Source organism: Thermobia domestica, chromosome 9 (genome assembly GCF_964235325.1).
Source record: "Thermobia domestica chromosome 9, izTheDome1.hap1.1, whole genome shotgun sequence".
Taxonomy (NCBI): Eukaryota; Metazoa; Arthropoda; class Insecta; order Zygentoma; family Lepismatidae; genus Thermobia; species Thermobia domestica.
Window position 1 is genome coordinate 44,176,910 of NC_137462.1, and position 20,485 is coordinate 44,197,394.

Below are 20,485 nucleotides of genomic sequence, written 5' to 3' on the forward strand. Positions count from 1 at the left end.
ATTAATTCAGCACCGTCATTTTAGACACCGCGTACGCTCTTAGCAGTCACCCAGCTATTGAAGACATGAGTGTCAAGAATTGTATACTTATTGTGCAAATTTTCTCCAAACACCCCTAAATGTGTCACATGACACCCAAGTTGTTCTTGGTCGCAAATTTGGCATAGTATTAATTCTTCTTTTTTACCACCTTAAATGAGAGAGTTATGGTATAGTTTAGTGCATAATATATTTCTTAGTAGCCATAGAGCATGGGAAATCGGTCTTCGACCTGATGCTCAATGTATCCGATGTGGACAAGTTGATACACTTACCCATCGCTTGCAAACCTGTTCTTACACCCAGCCTCTGTGGCGAAGTTATACAAACATTATCGCACGCATACTCCGTATTGATCCACAGTTTATTAGTAGTGTGCCGTTTTTCCTGTTGCCGGATTTTAAATATCTTCCACGTCCTAAACAAAATACTACAGTGTGGTTAACTATTCACACAGCGAGTATATTACTTACAGAAAATGAGCTGATGACACAAGCAATGTTCATTTATAAACTACAGTGCTCCTTTGAAAAATTGCCTCCAGACCTATGCTTACGTCATTTTGCTCACTACACGACTGCTGTTTACTAATTTTCTTCCGTGTCTGTGTGTCAATTTTGTGTGAACATCTAAAATGTGATTTGTTTTCAATTGTGTTGCTGTGGTATCCTTTGTGTTTTGTGATTCTTTCTCTATTATCAATATTATATATACATACGTGGACTGTTTTGCAATAAAAATGACTGTTAAAAAGTGATTAGCGCATTGAACTTCTATTCGGTAGACATGGGTTCGAATCCCGGCCAGGCTGATACTTTGTCAAGTGTTCCTGTTTCAATTTCAATTTCAGTGCGTACACAGTGTGACAAGCAAGATCTTCTCTTCCCTAGAAAGATGTTGGAATAAGGAGAATTGGAGAAGGTCTGTCAATGGAGACAGTGATTTACAAACTTATTTCCAGCAGTTGTTCCAAATTTGATATTTTCGTCTACTTTCAAGCATTTTCTGATTCGTGTGTGATCAGTGTTTTTATTTCTTTGAATATACAGTATATAACGAAATAATACATTACATACACAGTAATATTGGGATTAACATATCGCACCCCCACTAGAAGAGTGTTACATCTCGGAATTCAATGTTTTTAGAAAACGGCGTTTGAAATTTCAAGAAGCTTAAGCTCTTTCTGCTGGCTACAAGTACAAGTAACCGGTGATTGTATAGCTGCAAGGGGACTTCCTAAACATCAAAGATCATGCGCTAGCAGAAAATACCTAAGTATAACAACTTTATTACTTAACAAAATGTAATAATCTTAGATGTAACACTATTCGAATAGGACCTTTCATATAATTGCAGATATAACATACAAAATATAATGAAATTTTCATGACATTTTCACATTTTTATGGCCCTCTTATCCACATCCGCTCCAATAATCTCTCTCTAAACGTCTAATGTATGATGGGGTGAAAGGTGGTGATGTGCAAGTAAGATATTAAGAAATAGAGTAGGTGAGTTACAAAAAAAAAAAAAAAAAAAAATAGAGTATAACTTTTGTTATAAGTATCTTCAAAAATATTTTTAAAAAATTCTTGTTGAAGTGAAAAGCTAACATGAATCACACATTCTTTTTATTAACAAATCTATGCAGCTTCTATTTATTTACAATAGTAGAATAATGAGGATTTTTTCCTTAAAAATAATTCTTCAGTGTTATGCAGTTCAATAAAAACTCAGTTCGGAATCACTGATTGTGTAAACTTAATAAAATATAACTACAACATTAAAGTGTGCGATAATTTTAAACAGATTTTAAAAATAATTCTTGAGTGTAATGCAGTTTAATAAAAGGATACACAATTCGTTATCACTGAGGTGTAATCTTAATGGAACATAATTACAACATTAAAGAGTACAATAGTTTGAAACAGACTATTATAAAATTTACAAATTCCAATTGTTAAGAATTGAGTTTATTTTGTGATGTTCAAAGATGCATAAAAACCCTTATAAGCTTGTGGTATGGCGGAGCAGTTCACCAGAGACATAAGATCTTCCTTCTTTCGTGCAGGAATGCCCGGAGGTGTTTTGTATGCTGGTTTTATTCCCCATACGTTGAATCTCTCAATTCCAGAATAGGAAGCTGGGTTCGCAGAAACAGTATGCTTTCGGGTGGTTCTTGCTTCATGAGTCATACATTTAGATTGGTCAACAAACACTTCTTCGAAAACAGATGCACCATAAGATGTTTTGTATTAAAACTTCAATGGATTATCCTTCTCAACTTTGAAAACTCTGATGTCATTGAAACTGAAGCACTCAAATTTACTATTCACGTTGAAATTATTGCCTACTTTATCAGCTAGATCCTTGAAATTCACAAAATCTTCATGAGCGTACTCAACAACATTGAAATATGGCTTATTTTTTTGGCGTTCCTTATTATCTGGTAATACTGGAAGGGAACATAAATTGCACCAGCCTTACGTGATATTTTAATTTCTTTTTCTATCACAGAGTGGACAGCATCACCCTCGTTTTGCGTGTGACCTTTAACAAGATGTTTATGTGTGATGCTATTTACATTGTCCAGTTTGTAAACAGCATACATGTACATCACAAATAAGTACTTATTTTTCTGTTGTCCTCCACAATTGCCTGAATAAAATATAAAGTCTACCTTATTTGGAGACTTTTCAGAAATATTTGCCATGTACTTGTATACACAAGTTGAAATCTCAATAGATCCCCTTTTTCCTTCTCTCTCGTGCCACACATTACAAACAGTTTCCTTACTCTTGACATTATAAATGGTGAAAGTGTGTGTCGATAGTTTTGACTTATAATAAAAGAGTGATACGTCACCATTAGGTGTTGGCAGAGCTGCTTGCAAATCATAGCAACAGACGATGACTCCAGCTGATTCCACTCTCTTATCGGCTTCTTTCTCTGCTCTACATAGATCTTTCTCGTTTAGATGAATGTCATATTTTAATGTAAGTTCTGCGTCAACACAATTAGCAGATTTGGCATTGGAATATTCTACACACAACTCGCACAAGTCTTTTTTGGGGACAAAAAAGCCTAGGTTAAATTCGAAATTGAAATTTTTTTTCAAACCGTGATTGTGTCCCGTACTGTTTTCCTTCTTTCTTAGTACACATTTCGACATAATCACGATAAATACCTACAATAATTTTTCCTCCATCGATATACTCTCTATTACTTTGTGATCTCAAGTAGTGACTCTCAATTCTAGGGATTGAGTTAATGTGTTTCCGCATATCATCTTTTATTTCGTCGGGTATTTTCCGATGGCGATCATGCTTCCCTCTTAAATCTTGCTCAATAACACCATCTTCTGATTTTTCTTCATTACCGTGCTAACAGCTCTGTGATTTATATCTAACGTGGAGATAAAGAAATGTTTGCATACACGTATTTTTTCTTCCTTTTTGAAGAAATAGTACGCCACATTTAAACCTCTTTTAGTTGTTGTAGTTCTTGTTCCTCTGTTTACTTGTGTGGTACATTTTGTAATAAATTCTCTTTGACGGTTAATGTCTCCCATTTCCCAAAAAATCTGAGAATATCTTTCTCCGATAATCTTCATCCATTTTGGTTGAACAAGCAAACTTACAATTCTGACAAGTTTTTCTCAATGATCTGGCTGCGACTTCCTTATGTGTAGTCCTTGATACATATTTTTGACCAGCATTTCTAAGTTGTTTTACAACATTTTCTTTCCATAATGATGGATCTGCCTTTCGTTTTCTTCCTCGTTTCGTGGTATCGGATGAACCAGAGTCATCGTTGCTCTTTGACTCCGTCGTCGCATGATCTATGGGAGATAGTAAGGCAGAAGTGTTTTTAATTTCTTGCAACCACCGTTTTCTTGAAGGTGGCTGCTTTCTATAGTTCTCATAATCTTCAGAAGATGAACTACTAAGATCTTCTGAAAGCACGTCTGGATCCTTATCTGGATCATCACTATCCAAAATATAATCACGCCACTGTTGTTGGTCTAGATGAGACCTTTTTTCGATAGAATGTGTTCCTGGAAGTTGCACGGAACTGTCACACTTAGGGAAAAACTTGTTTCGCAAATTTCTTATAGTTCGATAATCAACCGATCGGAAAAATGAGTCGTGTTCAAAAGGCATCGGTTTCCAACACTCTCCTTCTTCAAATCTTAAACCAGTAGTTTGAGTTCTTTCAGTCTGCTCTAGTGTTTCTTTACAATCATTACCAGAATCACTTTCATTCTTGTGTGCACTGAATAGCCCATCATAAACCATATCCACTATACGTCGTCCGCGTTCCATTTTCTGAAAAGATATAAAAAATAACATCGTAAAATTCTAATATTGATTAGTATTATTTTACATTAAATTACCAATGTCATGTAGCATACAAAATGAACCTGAAGCTCCTGGAAATGAATAGAGAGTTGAAAATAAAATGAACGCTCCACACGGGAACTGAGATTATTTTGTCTCAAATTGAAATTACAATTTTGCATTTTAATAATCAAGGTAGTATTTATTAAAAACAAAACTATAATAATGGATCTAAAAAAATACATATGTTTGGCATTCTGATAATTTTTAATACCATTATGTCCGGTGGAGACAAAAGTGATTCGGATTCTACGAAAATTAAATAACACTTAAATTCACAGAGAAAACATAATAGAGCACTTTTGGAGGCGTGCTTTTGAAGCTGGAATTGGCAGACGTCAACGCATGAACTAGATATAAGCGTAATGTCACTCGTAACGTCATTATCTGCTTTAGTTCTTCATAGCACCTGCCACAGCAACTATGGCTGTTTCTATCGGCTTCAGCATGCGCAATGCTTTATAAAAGGAAATACGAGGATTTAATTCTCCATAATATCTATGGTTAAATTTCCCTACAACATTTGCGGTTGGAGGAATAAACAGCAGACAGTAACCCAATACCAGGAACAATCCCACTTCTGTAAGTTAGAAAATGCAGATGAAAACAGACAACAATGCTATCCCTGTAATAATAATAATAATAATAATAATAATAATAATAATAATAATAATAATAATAATAATAATAATAATAATAATAATAATAATAATTCTTCGTGAGCCTCAGCGAAGTTTAGATACTCTTATATTATTCTGATATTTAATTGATTTTTAGAAGGGATATTTACGAAAAATGTGTTGTCGGAAACAGCATACCTTGGAAAATCGAAAATAGTATTACGATAAATTTAAAGTGACATTATTCAAGATGTAATAATATTTCGTCGTGTTATAATGCTAAATGATGTAACTGTAAAGTAGGTACATTATTAGAAACATCAATATCCTTTTACATTAATACATTTACCTCCCATTTAGGTAAAAGATGACTGTTACATAATGTTAGATTACAACAAGAAGAGTGAGATGGGAAATAAATACTGTTTCCAAGAAGTCGAATATGGGTCGAATATAAATAACGTTGTTCTACAAAATGCAATCAATTGAACATTTAACAATATAAGACGAATACAGTTGCACTTGCATATGTAACGGTCATCTGTTGAAGAGAATTCAAAAAGTAATTTACCTTCAGCCGAATACAGTTGCAACTGAGACGTAACTGTCCTCAGCGATGTTCACCCTTCGGAACCTTGCTCACTACTGACGTATAGATGATGCAACATTACTAGACACTCGTAGGCTGTCATTTACCCAAAACCGATGACCGTTATTAACGCTCCCAAGCGGAAACCAGACGAGATATCATTATAATTTTTTTACAGATGAAAGAGCGCACTTTTCTTTACTAGATTATAGGTTTATCTCAAAATCGCTATTTTCGGAGATGTAACACTCTTCTAGTGGGGGTGCGATATGATGTTCATTGGACAACACGCTCTGAACCAGAGAGATTGATCTCAGAATGGAGAAATGTTTCCATCTACTCACAATTTTACTTGCATGAAGACTTGAGTCACTGCTACCAACTGCTGTCAGTGCCGAGAAAAGTTACGTGTAAGTTGGGTTGCATCTGTCTAGGGGTTCTCACAACTGCAAATTATCTGGACCCAAAGTAATGGAATTAGGGGGGAGATAATTTTGTGAGTGGCTGTACAACGTATTGCTTACATTTATAATTTGGCGATTTTTTTACCCATGAAAGGGAACGTTTTAGAGCACCCAAACTTATAGTGATATATATTAAGGTCTTTTGTCAATTTCCAAAATTTAAGTGGTTTGTCAATGAACCACTTCCAAAATTTTAAGAAAATTGCACCATTGTACCTATGTCTTATAAAAGGTAATAGATTCTTGTACACTCCCATATAACCATATAAGATAATAGGGCCTCATCAAAGGGGATATATCGGGTCAATAACCAAGCACGTGGAACAATGTATTGCTTACGTTTATATTTTGGAAATTTTTTACCCATGAAAAGGTGAGAGTTGGATCACCTAATCTTATAGTGATGTATATTAGGATTCTGTACTATTATACCAAATATTTAAATTTGTTAATTTCCAAAATTTAAGGGCTGGGCCAATGTATCCCACCCAAATTTTTAAAGAGGTGCACCAATGTACTCATGTCTTATGAAAGGTAATGAACCCCTGTATACGCCCATATTACCATATAAGATAATAAGATCTCATAAAAGGGGATAAGTTAGGTCAAAAATATCTGGAATTTGAATTCTTGGCAATTTTTACCCATGAAACGGAACGAGATGGACACCCAATACTGATGGAGGCAATTTTCAAAATTTAAGGAGGGTGGTCCTATGTACTTCTGCCACAAATTAGAGAGTGGGCCAATATACCTCTGTCAAAATCTAGAGGGGAGGTCCTAGGTACCCCTAGGTCATCGACCCTGGACCAGGAACCAGGGGTTCCGAGGCAGTTGCCATTAAGCCATAGAGGGACCAGTACTACGCTCCTCTCACTTTGAAAACACTCTTGGTCTACCCTTTTTGGTTTATTTTCCACTGATTTTGTTGATTTAAAACAGTATGGCTTCATCTAGTTTAACTTGGCCATCTAAAACTGCCAAGTACACACAATCTTAGAAATTCTCCTATTAAATTTAGAAGAAAGAGAGTGCTTCCACCTTTCTGAGTTGTTTTTGACATGGATTTTAGCTGTATTTTCACTTTTTTAAATTTCTATAGTCATGAAATTGAGTTTAGTTATTTCAGTTTCTATTTTCCATAAGTGAATAATATAAAGTAATTAAAGAATATTTTTTCTCTGAAGCATACTCGTGCAATGTTTGTTCTTTCTTCAAATGTGTCACTAGGTATGTGTCCGACTTCTTTATTGAACCACTGTATTAATAGGTAGTGATTCCTACTTGAATTTGTGATAGGGATTTTAGTTTTTATTATATATATACAGGGTCTGTTCTGAATGAAACCAAACTAAGGCTGTGGAATTGGATATATTGATAATAACATAAACTACAACAAATAATCTTCAAAATAACACCCACCGGCATCTACGCAGCGCTTCCAGCGATTCGGCCACTGTAGATAGATAAGATCCCTGGAACTCCTCTTGTGAAATGCTTTTCAGGGTCCTTGTAACGGCAGTTTGAACAGCTTCGACAGACTCGAATCGACGTCCTTTGAGGTCTCGTTTTAGCCGGGGGAAGAGGAAAAAATCACACGGGGACAGATCAGGGCTGTAGGAAGGTTGTGGAAGCGTAGAAATATTTTTCTTGTCCATAAACTCCTGCACAATCCTTGCCGTGTGACTGGGCGCATTGTCGTAGTGCACGGTCCAGTTGTTGGCGATGTCTCTTCGAGTGCGGGCGACCCGTCTGCGGAGTCTTTCGAGGACTTGGACTTAGAAAGTTGCGTTCACGAACATTCCTTTTGGAACGAATTCCTTGTGGACGACGCCTTGAGCGTCGTGGAAAACGATGAGAACTCACAGAACGTCTCACACAACACTTGTGCGTGGTGTTGCTACGGTCCACCACTACCTCTCCCGGCAGTTAGTTTCACTGCGCGACGCGAGAGGGAGCCACATCAGAGCAGTCTGGTTTCATGCAGGACAGACCCTATATACATAATTTAACAATGAACACGCGTTCCCGTATGGTGTACAGAACCATCCTCGCGATGCAGCGACTCGAGTCAGTCTAACGCACGTGCACCACGTCAAGCAGCACTTTCCCTGGCGCCACCTATCGACTTTGTTTTGACGTGTGCGCTTCTGTTCAACCCTTTCTCGTGTTTAGCATGAAACAAGGTACTTGTATTGTGTTTCATTCTCTTATATACATTTGTTCGGAAATTATAACGTTTTTTTCGGGTTCGAAAGCTAGTGGGACGCACTGTATATATATATATATATATATATATATATATATATATATATATATATATATATATATATATATATATATATATATTGTATTTGTAGGTATGAGCTTTGGATGCATGCAAACAAAGATTGGATTGGCGTATATGTTGTCTAAGTGCCAGTTCGTGCCTTGTGACAAGACATCTATTCCGATAGAGTACGATAAACAAACCTACTTTTACAAGCAAAAGATGTTCGGCTGAAAATAGTTAAAAGAATTCCATAAGCGTATCAAAAATCACAGCAAGGAAGTCATACTGTCAACAGACCGCGGTCATCAGCTGTCTGTAAATAGTTGATTCAATTCAAAATCACTGTATTTACATTTCTTAAGTAATCATTAATTTTTAATTGGTGTGTTGGAGCTAAATTAAAGAATTCGTCCCATCTAAATACGTTACATTACTGTTGGTTCCCAGATACGTTACTGTATTTTTGGCCTCAAGCGGCACTTGATCAACATGGAGAGATAAGCGACGTGGGTTTCTGAGAACTCTGGAAGTGCGTCGTGGAGGTAAAAAGACCATGGCCTTTGTTTTTGTTGCGTTAATAGTACGTCTCCAGTAATTACACCAGTTACTGAATCGATCCATAGCAAGCTGGAGAACGGTATTGATCTGTTGGATAGAGTTTCCGAGTCCATGCAAAGCCGTGACATCGGAATAATGAAAAAGATGAACGTTATCAGGTAGTCTGGACATGTCAGCGATGTACAAGAGGTAGAGTAAAGGAGATAATGCAGACTCTTGTGGCACTCCGGTAAGTAGAAAGATCGGATGCGATAAACAGTCATGAATGGGTGTGTAGACAAGACGGTTGGTAATGAAATTATATATTAGGCGGATGTAGCACATGAGGAGTCGAAACTGAAGAAGTTTGTATACTAGCCCTAGTGCCAGACTTTATCAAACGCCTTCTCTAAGTCAGATAGGATTAGCCAGCATGGTTTTGCAGAATTGTAATGTTGAGTAATAAGTGATGTGAGTCTTAAAAGCTAATCGTTAATAGAAAATGAGGGTCTGAAGCCGGCTTGTGTGATAGGAATTAGGCTGCGATCGTTTCGGTAGATATGAAGGCGCTTGACCAGGATGCGCTCCAGCATCTTACTGAAATTCGAAGTTAGCTGAATAGGACGATATGATGAAACGTTCTGGGGTGGTTTATTTGGTTTTACAAACATGAGTGTCTTAGAGATTTTCCATGTTAAAGGAAAGAAGCCTGTGCGCAAGATAAAGGTATAAATATTAGCGAAGAGGAGTAATAAGAAAGCACGGCACTCTTTGATATGGCGGTATATTATATTATCTAGACCAGGTGCAGTATCCCGTTTATTGTGGAGGACCTAAGAGATCTCGTGAACTCTAATAGAGTTAAATATGGCTGTTTCTGGCGGTAAGAGATGGGCGGCATTTGGCTGAAGGTGCAGTGTGAACGTGTTCAGCCTATCTGCAGCGACTGGAGTATTGCCGGATGATGGCTTGAAAATCTCTTGCAAGTGATCTGCGAAAACGTTTGTCTTATCACTATCGGTGAAAACAGGTGTGTCGCCTTGGAGAATCGGTTAGGGTGTGCTAGTAAATTTGCCACATAATGCATTGAAATGGTTCTAAAATTTGGTTGGATGAGAAGTCTCGGATAGATTATTGCATGTGTTTACCCATTTTCGAAGTTTATACGCTTTAATGTAATTGTGAACTGTGCGTTGTAGTTGGTGATGACGACGGAGTGTTTCAGGGTTACGAGTGCGAAGATAATCTCGATAAAACTGGCGGGAGCGTTGGATCAGCGTGAGATATTGCGGCGGAAGTTTAGGCTGATATGGACGAGATTTGGTGGTTGGAATATATAAATGACTGGCCTCTTGAATAGCTGAGGTAATAGTATCAACGACAACAGTTAAATCTTCACCCGTACGTGGTTCAGTAAGATCATCTGGGAAGTGGGAGATATGTGTGCGATAGTTATCCCAGTTGGCCTTATCGTAGCGGACGCTTAAGCGGAGTGGTGGAGATAAGCTATGTCTGATGGTGGTATTTGGCTGATAAGTGAGTTTAATTGCGGAATGGTCACTTCCCAGCAGATCAAGAATATCTAGTGTGCAATGTGAAACGAGATTTGCGGAGGTTATGAGTATGTCAGGCTTTGAGTTGGAAATGGGACGGGTTGCTTGTGGAAGATCAAGTATGATTCCAGTGGTATTGGTAGTAATAAAGCTAATAAAATTTGTTGTCTCGTCATCGGTGCGGCTATGCATGTTGAAATCAACCATGATAATGTACGTCTTATAAGTATTAGATATGTATTGTACGAAATGGTCTGGTAGAGGCTGGTTGGGTCTGATGTATACTGTTGCCAGTGTGATGATGACGTTTTTGAAATAGACAGTGACGAGGAGATATTCCGGAAGAGGTGTCGTTGTATAATGATGTTGACGAAACGGTATATGCGGCGAAATTCCAATGGTTACTCTCCCATTGGCTCGGAGTGCAAGTATAGGATTTTCAGTGTGCAACATAGTGTATCGTCATAAACGACATGTTCGAGATCTTGACAGAAAAGTTTCATTTAGTAAGAACACTGTGACATGTTCCTCAAGAAGGTACTGTTTAAATAATATTTTGTTTTTGGGTAAAGACCGGATATTTAGAAACAGAAAAGTGACAACCATGTTATAAAATAAACTAGTCGAGAGTGGTTGTTTGAGACTTATGAAAATAAACGGTGTTTCCTGAATAAGTGGCTGAGAAATTGACATGGAAAGTGGTTTTTGCCGCAAGAATGATTTGCTTGAGTATGTGAGGCATTATGAAGGGATGGATATTCTGTAAAGCTAAAGTCAGGAAGGTCAAGAGTTGATCTAACGAAACAGGTGCGTCAATCAGATGTGGAGTGGTATGGGGTTGTGCTGGGGGTCGTAGTGGAACTACGAGTTCTGGGTGATCTTGAATAGGTTCCGGTTTTGCTTTACACTTGTAGCTATATGTCGGGTGCTGATCTTTACAAGTAGCACATTTAGATGGTAACTGTAGGTTGCTACAAGTTCGGGTGGTATGCGGGCCTGCACAATATCCGCATTTACTTGAGCTTTTGCAATGGGATGTATGATGAGCATTATATACTTGACAGCGTTCACACCGAACAGGCATAGGAACAGGTGTTCTCGATGGTTCAACACGGTGTTCATGGTTGTAAATATAAGCATCTACTGCTACTAACTCATCTATAGTGTCTCGATGTGTGGTTAGGACACGAACCATGCATGTAGATCCTTGATCATTTCGAATTCGCAAAACTTTAGTGAAGGTATGACTCTCCAGCTTGAGCTCGTCTTGTATTTCGTCATCTGTATAAAATGGGTCAAACCCACAGATGACTACAGATAATAAGGGTGAGCGTTTCGGGGTTGGAGGCTGCTTGCGAGTGGACGATGTGTATGCTTGAATCTTTGTGAGTTGTATCAATAGGTACCTTGTTTTTAATTTTAGTAAGGAAAGTTGGATCGGATGTTTTTAGAATGATGCAATTTCTAGTATACAGGATTTGTGTAATCGCAGCTCTAGGAAGACATTTATGTAATTGAATTGCGACGAACTTCGCGTTGCTGAACTTCGCATCGAAATTTGTGAGTAGCATGGAATAAATAGAAGACAAAGGAGTGGCGTTGTTATCGCTTGTAGATGCAGCTGTGTCCATTGGAATCTGATCTGGATCCGATGTAGATGCAAGATGTTGTTTCTTTGAAGATGGAGATTGCTGAAGGCGTTCGGAATAGCTATTGTTCGGTGCTGGTGATGATCTGCTGCGGACGGAATCAGACGATACAATGGAAGAAGCAGAGGCAATAGAAGCTTGGGAACCTTGGGTTTGCTGTGATTTACTGGTGGATGAATGGCATTGCTTGGGATCTTTCCGAAGCTGAGTCTCCCAAGGACTCTCGGATGGTCCAGAAAGAACCTGAGGTCTCGGATGGTCCCTGATGTTTGCCTTTTCTCGTATTTCCAGTGCCTAATCGTGAGTCCGCCATAGAAATATCCGTCCCTGGGCTAATGCCCAAATTAAAAGATGTGCTGTGTCTATAGATGTGTAATGATGATGATAGGTTTCACCCTCCAGCACTGAAAAGCGCTGTCAATCTCAGTGAGAGCGTATGCGTGCAGATCTCGATTGTACGTATGTAACACAATGTTCTCGAAGGCATGTTAACACTTCCCAGTTAGGCTAGGTACAAAAAGACAGCTTGTGACGTATGGTACGTTAAGCTGATGAGAATGATAGAATTCAAATGAAATGCAAATAATAAACAATATTATAACGGTATTTATAGTGAAATAAAACAAAAATTAATTGAATATATTCTTTCGGACGCCACAACATTAGCTTAAGTTACATGACCAATGAATTCGTTTAAGTTGCATTGAAAGTCATAAACCGGAATACAGTATTGCGTGTTATTTACTTCTACAGTTCTTTGTTTCTTATTTTGAGAATTTGTGCCATCTGTGAAATTTCTACGATATCCAATTCGAGGGAAATTAGATCTAATGATTACATGCTTTCTATGTGTAGTGCGATTGCTATCGCTGTTGCCACTAGTATTAGGTTCTGTTACGCGATTACTATTACTGTTACTACTAAGGTTAGGATCGGTTATCTTACCAGTAAAATTAGGTTCAGTTCTCATTCGTTTTACTGGTGGCGGGATGTCGTGTCTCCTAATAGATCTGTACCTATTCTTTCCATAATATTCACGCTAATTTGTCCTACCACGGCTTTTGTTTCCTCTGTAATTAGGTTTAGTTACATTACATGTACACGTGAATTTAACATTACCTTTTACATTGGGATCACACTTTAATCTCACATGGATATTTCGAACTTGATTTCGATTAAGGTTAGTTTGGTTCAGGTTAGTACTGTATTGCACCATCGATGGATTTTCAAAATTTTGCAATGTCATATCTAGATGATTGAAATCAACGCACTGCACCACATTCGGTAAAAATCACCATCTGACTCTTCACTACTATCATTGTGGTCATTTCGTTGAATGAACAATTCAATAGCTCTACCAATCACTACAAGCGTTGGTGCCAACATACGTTCTCTTTCTGAGTTTCAGGAATACTGGAATCAACTTTCTTCCTACTACATGAATCAATTTCGTGTACATATCATTAAACGATTCTTTTACTATTACTTCATCTTCAGAATTAATATCATATTGAATATATCGCGAATACAAGGAGTCAATAGTATTCACTAGACGCAGATGATCATAACGTTTCGCACATTGATACATACCAAAATCTTCATTACAGACTGTATCAGTAAGGCGATCCAAAACATTGTAATGAAGAGAGAAGTTGGGATAATATGATCCAATCAATACCGCAGTATGTTTTTGCAAAAACTCAGTAAATTTCACCAATGCAAATTCAAGATCTGCATTTTCTGTTGTTTCTATGGAAGGTTCAGGTTCATTTGAAGCACTCATGCTAATTTGTGATGAAATCTCTTCAGTGATTGACAAATTTTCCTGTAACTTCTTACTTGGATTCGCAACTTCTGTAGAATTTTGAACTTATATGAACCTATTTAGAATTTGCTCCATTTTAAGGTCACATTGTTCAATTCGTTGATTCGTCTGGTCGATTTTATTATCGAGTTGTTTCATCTGTTCACCAAGATCTTGCTTTAATTGTCCCATCTGTTGATCGATTTTACTGTCGAGTTGTTTCATTTGTTCCGTTCGTTGATGCATTCGGTCACCAATTAGTTCCGTTTGCACTGGCGCAAATCCGAAGGAGACGAGGGGGACATGTCCCCCAATCTTGGACCTGGGGGGACTGTCTCACTCAATAATCTGACGTGAAAAGTGCTTTTTGGGATAAGTGTGATGATTTGTGTCCGACTACCACAAAGGAATGTAAGATGAAATTGATTTCTCTTGGTTTTTCCACCAAAAAAAAAATAAGTATCGTATTCTCTAGTATTTCAAACTGAACTTCGTACTGTAGTGCTTTTACTAGTCTCATCATTGTATTAATTTCACTTCCGCTACTTGGGCACAAATCGTAATAAATGGCAGAGGAGGATATGCCCCTCTCCTCGTGCTGGAAAGTTGTCTCAGCTGTAGATACAGGCACAAATAATGAGAAAATCAGGTGACATGTGCCCCCAACATTGGAACTGAAGGCTCTCCCAATAATCCGATTTCATAAGTGCTTTTTGTAGGTAAGTGTGATGATTTGTGTCCGACTGCCACAAAGGAAAGTGAGATGAAGTTGGTTTCTTTTGGTTTTTCCATTTTTAATGAAAATGAAGGTGTGCGACTGTGCATGACGTAACCTGATGTGAAATCTTCTCCTCTCCCTTAGGCCTTAGCACACAATGAGTATATAGACTACCCACTGTCAATAGAACCCATCTTTTCAGTAAATGCGCATTTCATCTATTTGTAGTATCAGCCTAGGCATCTACTCATGCTTCGTAAGCTAACTAACTCTATGGCCCATGTAACAGGGAGGTTCAATGCCGCGTTCACAAAAGCTCTCCAGTGACTTCTACCCTTAGCCAACTGGATCCAGTTTCTACTTTGTTTCTACTTTCTTGGTTACCTTCTTAGTTTTATGGGTGCTCAATTTGAAAAGTATTTTCAAAGAGAGCTGTGTCGTCAAAGTGAGATTCTTGGGATGTTTCTCAAGGGTAGAATGGGTCCTGGGACCGGACGACACCCGCCTGATTTTAAGAGAAATAAAAATTACAATTTTTAGCTTTTTTGGAGAGAGAGAGTGTGTGTGGGTAGATGAGAGGTGAGGAAGAAAAAGGAAGAAATCTGATGTCACAGTACCTGTAGCTTCATCTTCTCTGCTGGGCTTCCTGTTATCCTCCTGTTGTTCGTCCAGTGTTCTGTATGTCGAAAACCGAATTATAGTGTGTTCGGTTCGTTTTCTAAGTTACTCTCGGAGTGTCCAATTGACCGCCGTGCACTCCCCGGACCGACTCAGTAGTCAGTCTTTCGACAACTTCGCGACTGAGTCCTAAGATGACTCCGAAGACCGACACTCGACAGGCTCTGGAGACTAACTTCGATAAGCGACTCCAAAGGCTCCGTGTGACACCAAAGGCTCCGTGTGACTCCCTATTTCCGGGTTAGAGAGAGTATTTAAAGACAAAGATCTGCTGGTAATCCTGCTGACTCCAGGCACGTGTAGATGAGATGTTTTCGACTCAACAGGTACTCATGACGTCAGAGATGGACAGATAGTTGGGAAAAGAGCTCTCTCGGCTTTATTACATAAAATGCACATTGACATATTACATTATATAACATAAACAAACACTTCCACGATTTAGCTACGAAAACACAAAATTACGGAAGAAGAACGTTGACTAAATTCTCAGACATAAATGAATTTCATTAACTAAGGCTTCCGAATGACTAGCGTTCTTCGAACATAAGAAATAGTTTTATGTAATTAGGAAGAAGAGAAAGGAATAGTCTCACAACACCGATGATAAGTCTTAAAGAATATCATGTTTCTTATACAAACAATAAATGACTTTGTGGGAGATCAACGAAAGTCAATAAATAATGAATATTAGTGTCTTCACACTCCCACTGCTAAACTTAGACATGCGGTTTTAAAGAAAACACGCATCGTCGTAACCACTATTTTGAAAATTGACTGTATATATTGTTTTGATTAACGTCACTATACGATAAATAGAATACATGAAGTACACTTAGCAACAAACAAAAAGGAAAAAGAATGAATTTCTGTTCTTCAGTATCTCATTTTTTTTTAAAACAAAGGAAAAGGAAAATAAATCACACACAATAGAAATCGAAGATAATCAATAAATAATTTACCAAACACTGCACACAAACACACAAAGCACTAAATAATATTCTATGTTTCCAATGTAGCGAATAAGACTTGATGTCAACAAAAACATATGAAAAAGCACGTGTAGTTGTTGAGTGAACTTGAAAAACGCTTTGGTCAGCAGAATTGAACAAGTTCACTAGGTCAGTGTTCTGAAGATAAGGCAATTCTGGGAATGTACGTGGCCTTGTCATATGAGAAGAATCACTGGCAAGGGGGCCGCAAGTTGGCAGCGCTAATCAAACTTCTTGAGATTCGTTGACTGAGAGGGAGGGGAAAAAGTGACGCTGGCAGCCATCCTGAAGGAGTGTTCATCATCATCATTCAGGGCGGATTGTGGAGAAAAAAATAATAATTAATCGTGGCTGTGAGTATTTTGTTGGATTAAGAGAAAAAATGGTGTCCCACGGGCGAATAGGTGACGTCTTGGCTGATAAATCAAGTGAGAAAACAGAAGAATACAGTTAAAACTTGTGGGCGGATCTGACGCTAAGTATTGTCATGTTGAGAAGTTCTTGGTTCGGGTCCATCCAAATTGCAGTATGGAGAAGAATTAGTGTCCTCTTCTTCTCTTCTTAAAGCTGTGGAATCTTCTTGGCTTCAAACAAGCTGTGTACTGTGAGGGTTGAAGGGGGGTAACTGTTAAAAATAAGGAGGTTATGGATGTGAGTAAGACCATGAGGGGGTGGAAATTTGAAATGTTAAGATTTAAAATTAGGGTTCATTAGGTATGATCTGTCAGGAAAGTAAATGTACACCTGTTTTTCGAGTCTGGCATTCCTGCTCTCCATCCGTGGAGAATATGAGAATTAAATCAATCAAATGTTTACTGAGGGGCAAAAAGAAAAGTTTAATCTGAATAAGACATTGCAGAAGGACACAAGCTGTGAATGCGAATAGTGCATAGTGTAAATAAAGGACGACATCGAAAGAGAAAGCCAGAAAAAGCTGTTAAACTTAGAAAAAAGAGTAAAAATTGTTGAAGTGGGAACATAAAACACAAATACAACAAATACGCCGAAAACTAAACGTTCACCATGCTATGATGTTGGTGTAGTGGCTAGGGTGCTGGCTTACAAATGCAAAGGTCGCCAGTTCGAATCTTCGGTGAGGACATTTTTAAAAATTTTTGTTTATAATACATGCAGCTCATGAGAGATGGTAAAAGAGATCGTATTTAGTCTTTCGTAGCAATTATTATTGGTAAGGTTTAGTACTGATAATACTTTTTGTCTTTGGGTATTGTTTTTATTCTTTTCTTCATTTCAAAAGAGAAAAATATCCGAACAAATGCCACCAAAATTCTTCATATATTTTGAATGTAAACGCTATTTGCAATTAGTAAAGAATAAAAATTGAACGTTCCGATGTAGCTGCAAAAAGTAAAAAGAAAAACATGGAAGTAAACCATACTCATGGTTATTAAAAATACAATTTCTACATGCCTTACACCTCCCGACCACGTTTCTACGTTAGCAAGTAAGAGGTTTGTGTTTAGGTCAGGCTGGTCAATACGTTTTACAAAGTGGCCCGGTTTAGCTCTGACGCATCACAGGTGCGAGAAGGGAGCAAAACACTTTTTCTCTCTCCCTCTGTGTGTCTGTTTATCTATCTATCTGTATATATATATATATATATATATATATATATATATATATATATATATATATATATATAACGCTATTTGTGAATGCCGTAACCACCCTAATTTTCAGCGGATTGAGATGAAACTTGGCACAAACATTAATTGTAGAAATATCTTCAGTTCGTTAACCAGAATAATCAGACGAAAATGTTCAAAATGGCGGCCCTTTAAATTCTTAAAAACTTCGAAGGGAACCAAATTTCCCCCATAAATGGGTATTCAGAAAGTTTGAATAACTTTTCCTCTTTTACTGAAATATTTGTGTGCAGAGATTTATTGAAATATTGGACCCGATTAATCGCATAAAGAATGTTCACGCCCTTTCGCTACGGTCAGGCTTTTTTTTTTTTTTTTGCAGGAGGGGGTTATTTTCGTATCGGAACAAGATGATTGCTAGTGATGATGTGAAATTACACATTGAAAGTGAAGTAACTTGTGAAACGTGTTATTTTAAAGAATAATATTATATAATAAATGTGCTTTCCTCTAACACATAGAGAGCGTGAATGGCGAGGAGTGTTATTTGGTTTGCTTTTTAGTAACACATTGCATTGCAAATAAAGGTAGGCAACATTAGTAGTAAGTAAAACAATAATAATAATAATAATAATAATAATAATAATAATAATAATAATAATAATAATAATAATAATAATAGGTGTTGTTTGTGGCAAGGCAATATCTTCCTCAATTCTTCTTCAAACGTAATGATTCTAACGCCATATCTGCCTTACAAACAAAATATTAGCAATTTATATCGAGAGAACGGGAAACTGTTGAGTGATGGGAGCAACGTTGGACAGTATGCACTCATAGTACTCAGAAAAATAAGCGACTTCAACGAAAAATGAACGAAGAGTCATTGCAGTGGGTAGTCATGGAGCCAAGCAGAGCCCTCTTTAGGCAAAATGTCGATAACTTATATCGAGAGAACAGGAGGTGATAGTGAGATGGGACCAACGTTGGACACCGTGGACCCATAAGGCGCATCGAAAAAATTAGGGGGGCGGGCGCCAGCTAGCCTTACTTATTTCCACATAATAATATAAAATTATATTGTCGAAATACACACACGAGTTAGCTAGTAATATTTCATATTATTATTATTATTATTATTATTATCGACAGCGTCTTTTCATTACGTGTGCATGTCTGACATGAAGCCAAAGAGAAGATCCATCATTCGTAGAAAGAATAAGAATAGCCAGTTACTTTAATTGTGAACGACGGCGAAAAATACGAAAAGAGACAACCTTAGCGAAAAGAAACAATACTTTCTCTCAAATGGATAAACAAATCAAGCCGAGATAGATTCGAACTTGCATGGACGGCGCGAACAGCCAGTTCATTGTCCACTTTTTTTTTAACTGACTCACCGAATGTGTTTTAGTAACTTACTTATTGCTAATTTTACTTGCTTCACTCGTTTAACTTGCTTTTTCTAAGAACTTATAACGACAGGGACACGAACACAGAAACATCGAGGACAGTTAAAAATTATAAATGCTCTCCCGCCGGGAATCGAACCCGGGACACCATGCACCAAAGGCGCACGTGCTAGCCACTAGACCAGCGGGCAGGGCAATGCTCATTCTCTGTGTCGTTAGGGATTACGACCACTGTATTGCCAGCTATCACTTCTGTGGGTTGTATACTATGATCACATGTTTCTTCTTTGCTGGAAGAGTTAAACCTACATTCTATGTAATACATGAGGTATTTAGACCTACATGCTCTTCATATAATGTAATAAAAGTGTCATGCTGGGAATAAGAAAAAGAACATTCCTTGGACAAAACGGAAACTATTGGCATCAGAAATATTTATCTACGAGGCATGCGCAGTAGTATATTTCAGATTAGTTACTGTTTAGTTCAGTAAACGAAGAAAGGGGTATAAAAAAGGAAATATGTCGAGTCAACGAGATCGACCAGAGTTGACAGAGGCGAAGTAGTAATACAACAACTTCGTTAAATTGATAATTGGTTCTTTATTCTGTAGTAGATCGTATCACAACTTTACGGGAGAGCAGAGAAAGACTTACTAACGCTGTCCTGTAGTATGCATTAATAACACGATCATACAGACACAAATGGATGTAACTGTGAGTACTACAACTTGGATTTAACGAAAGCCGTTTAGATATTCAGTGGTTTGCAGGGTTGTATAAGACACAAAAAGTTAAGACACAATACAATTCTTCATAACTCAGCTTCCAGTAACTAGATACATGCAATTTCAGGATAGATACTGAAACTGCTGTCGGATTTTAATACATGACGTATTGCAGGATACAAAATGCTTTGCATTACTTGTTTGTTTGTAGACAGCTACTAGCTTAGTGTTCCGAAAGGTTGGGTATAAACTAGGGATAGTCAATTCCGGAATTATTACTTTCCGGACTCCCGAAAGTAAAACCGGACAAATTCCGGAATTCGGAAAATTCCGATTTTGGAATAATTCCGGAATTCGGAAAAATCCGGAATTTAGAAATTTCTGATTTCGTTTACATTCCGGAATTCGGAACAATCCGGAT

General features: G+C 37.6%; 1 protein-coding gene across 1 annotated transcript in view; it reads right to left on the bottom strand.

Moving 5' to 3' along the window:
* Positions 1–20,485, bottom strand: part of LOC145660800 (uncharacterized) — a 121,984-nt gene that overhangs the window by 55,280 nt on the left and 46,219 nt on the right. Inside the window, exons 8-10 of the mRNA XM_081726212.1 lie at positions 11,884–12,420; positions 3,683–4,370; positions 2,530–3,105 (exon numbers count right to left, since the gene is read on the bottom strand). Of these exons, the coding sequence (XP_081582338.1) occupies positions 2,530–3,105; positions 3,683–4,370; positions 11,884–12,420 (1,801 nt within the window). The remainder of the gene's footprint in view (positions 1–2,529; positions 3,106–3,682; positions 4,371–11,883; positions 12,421–20,485) is intronic.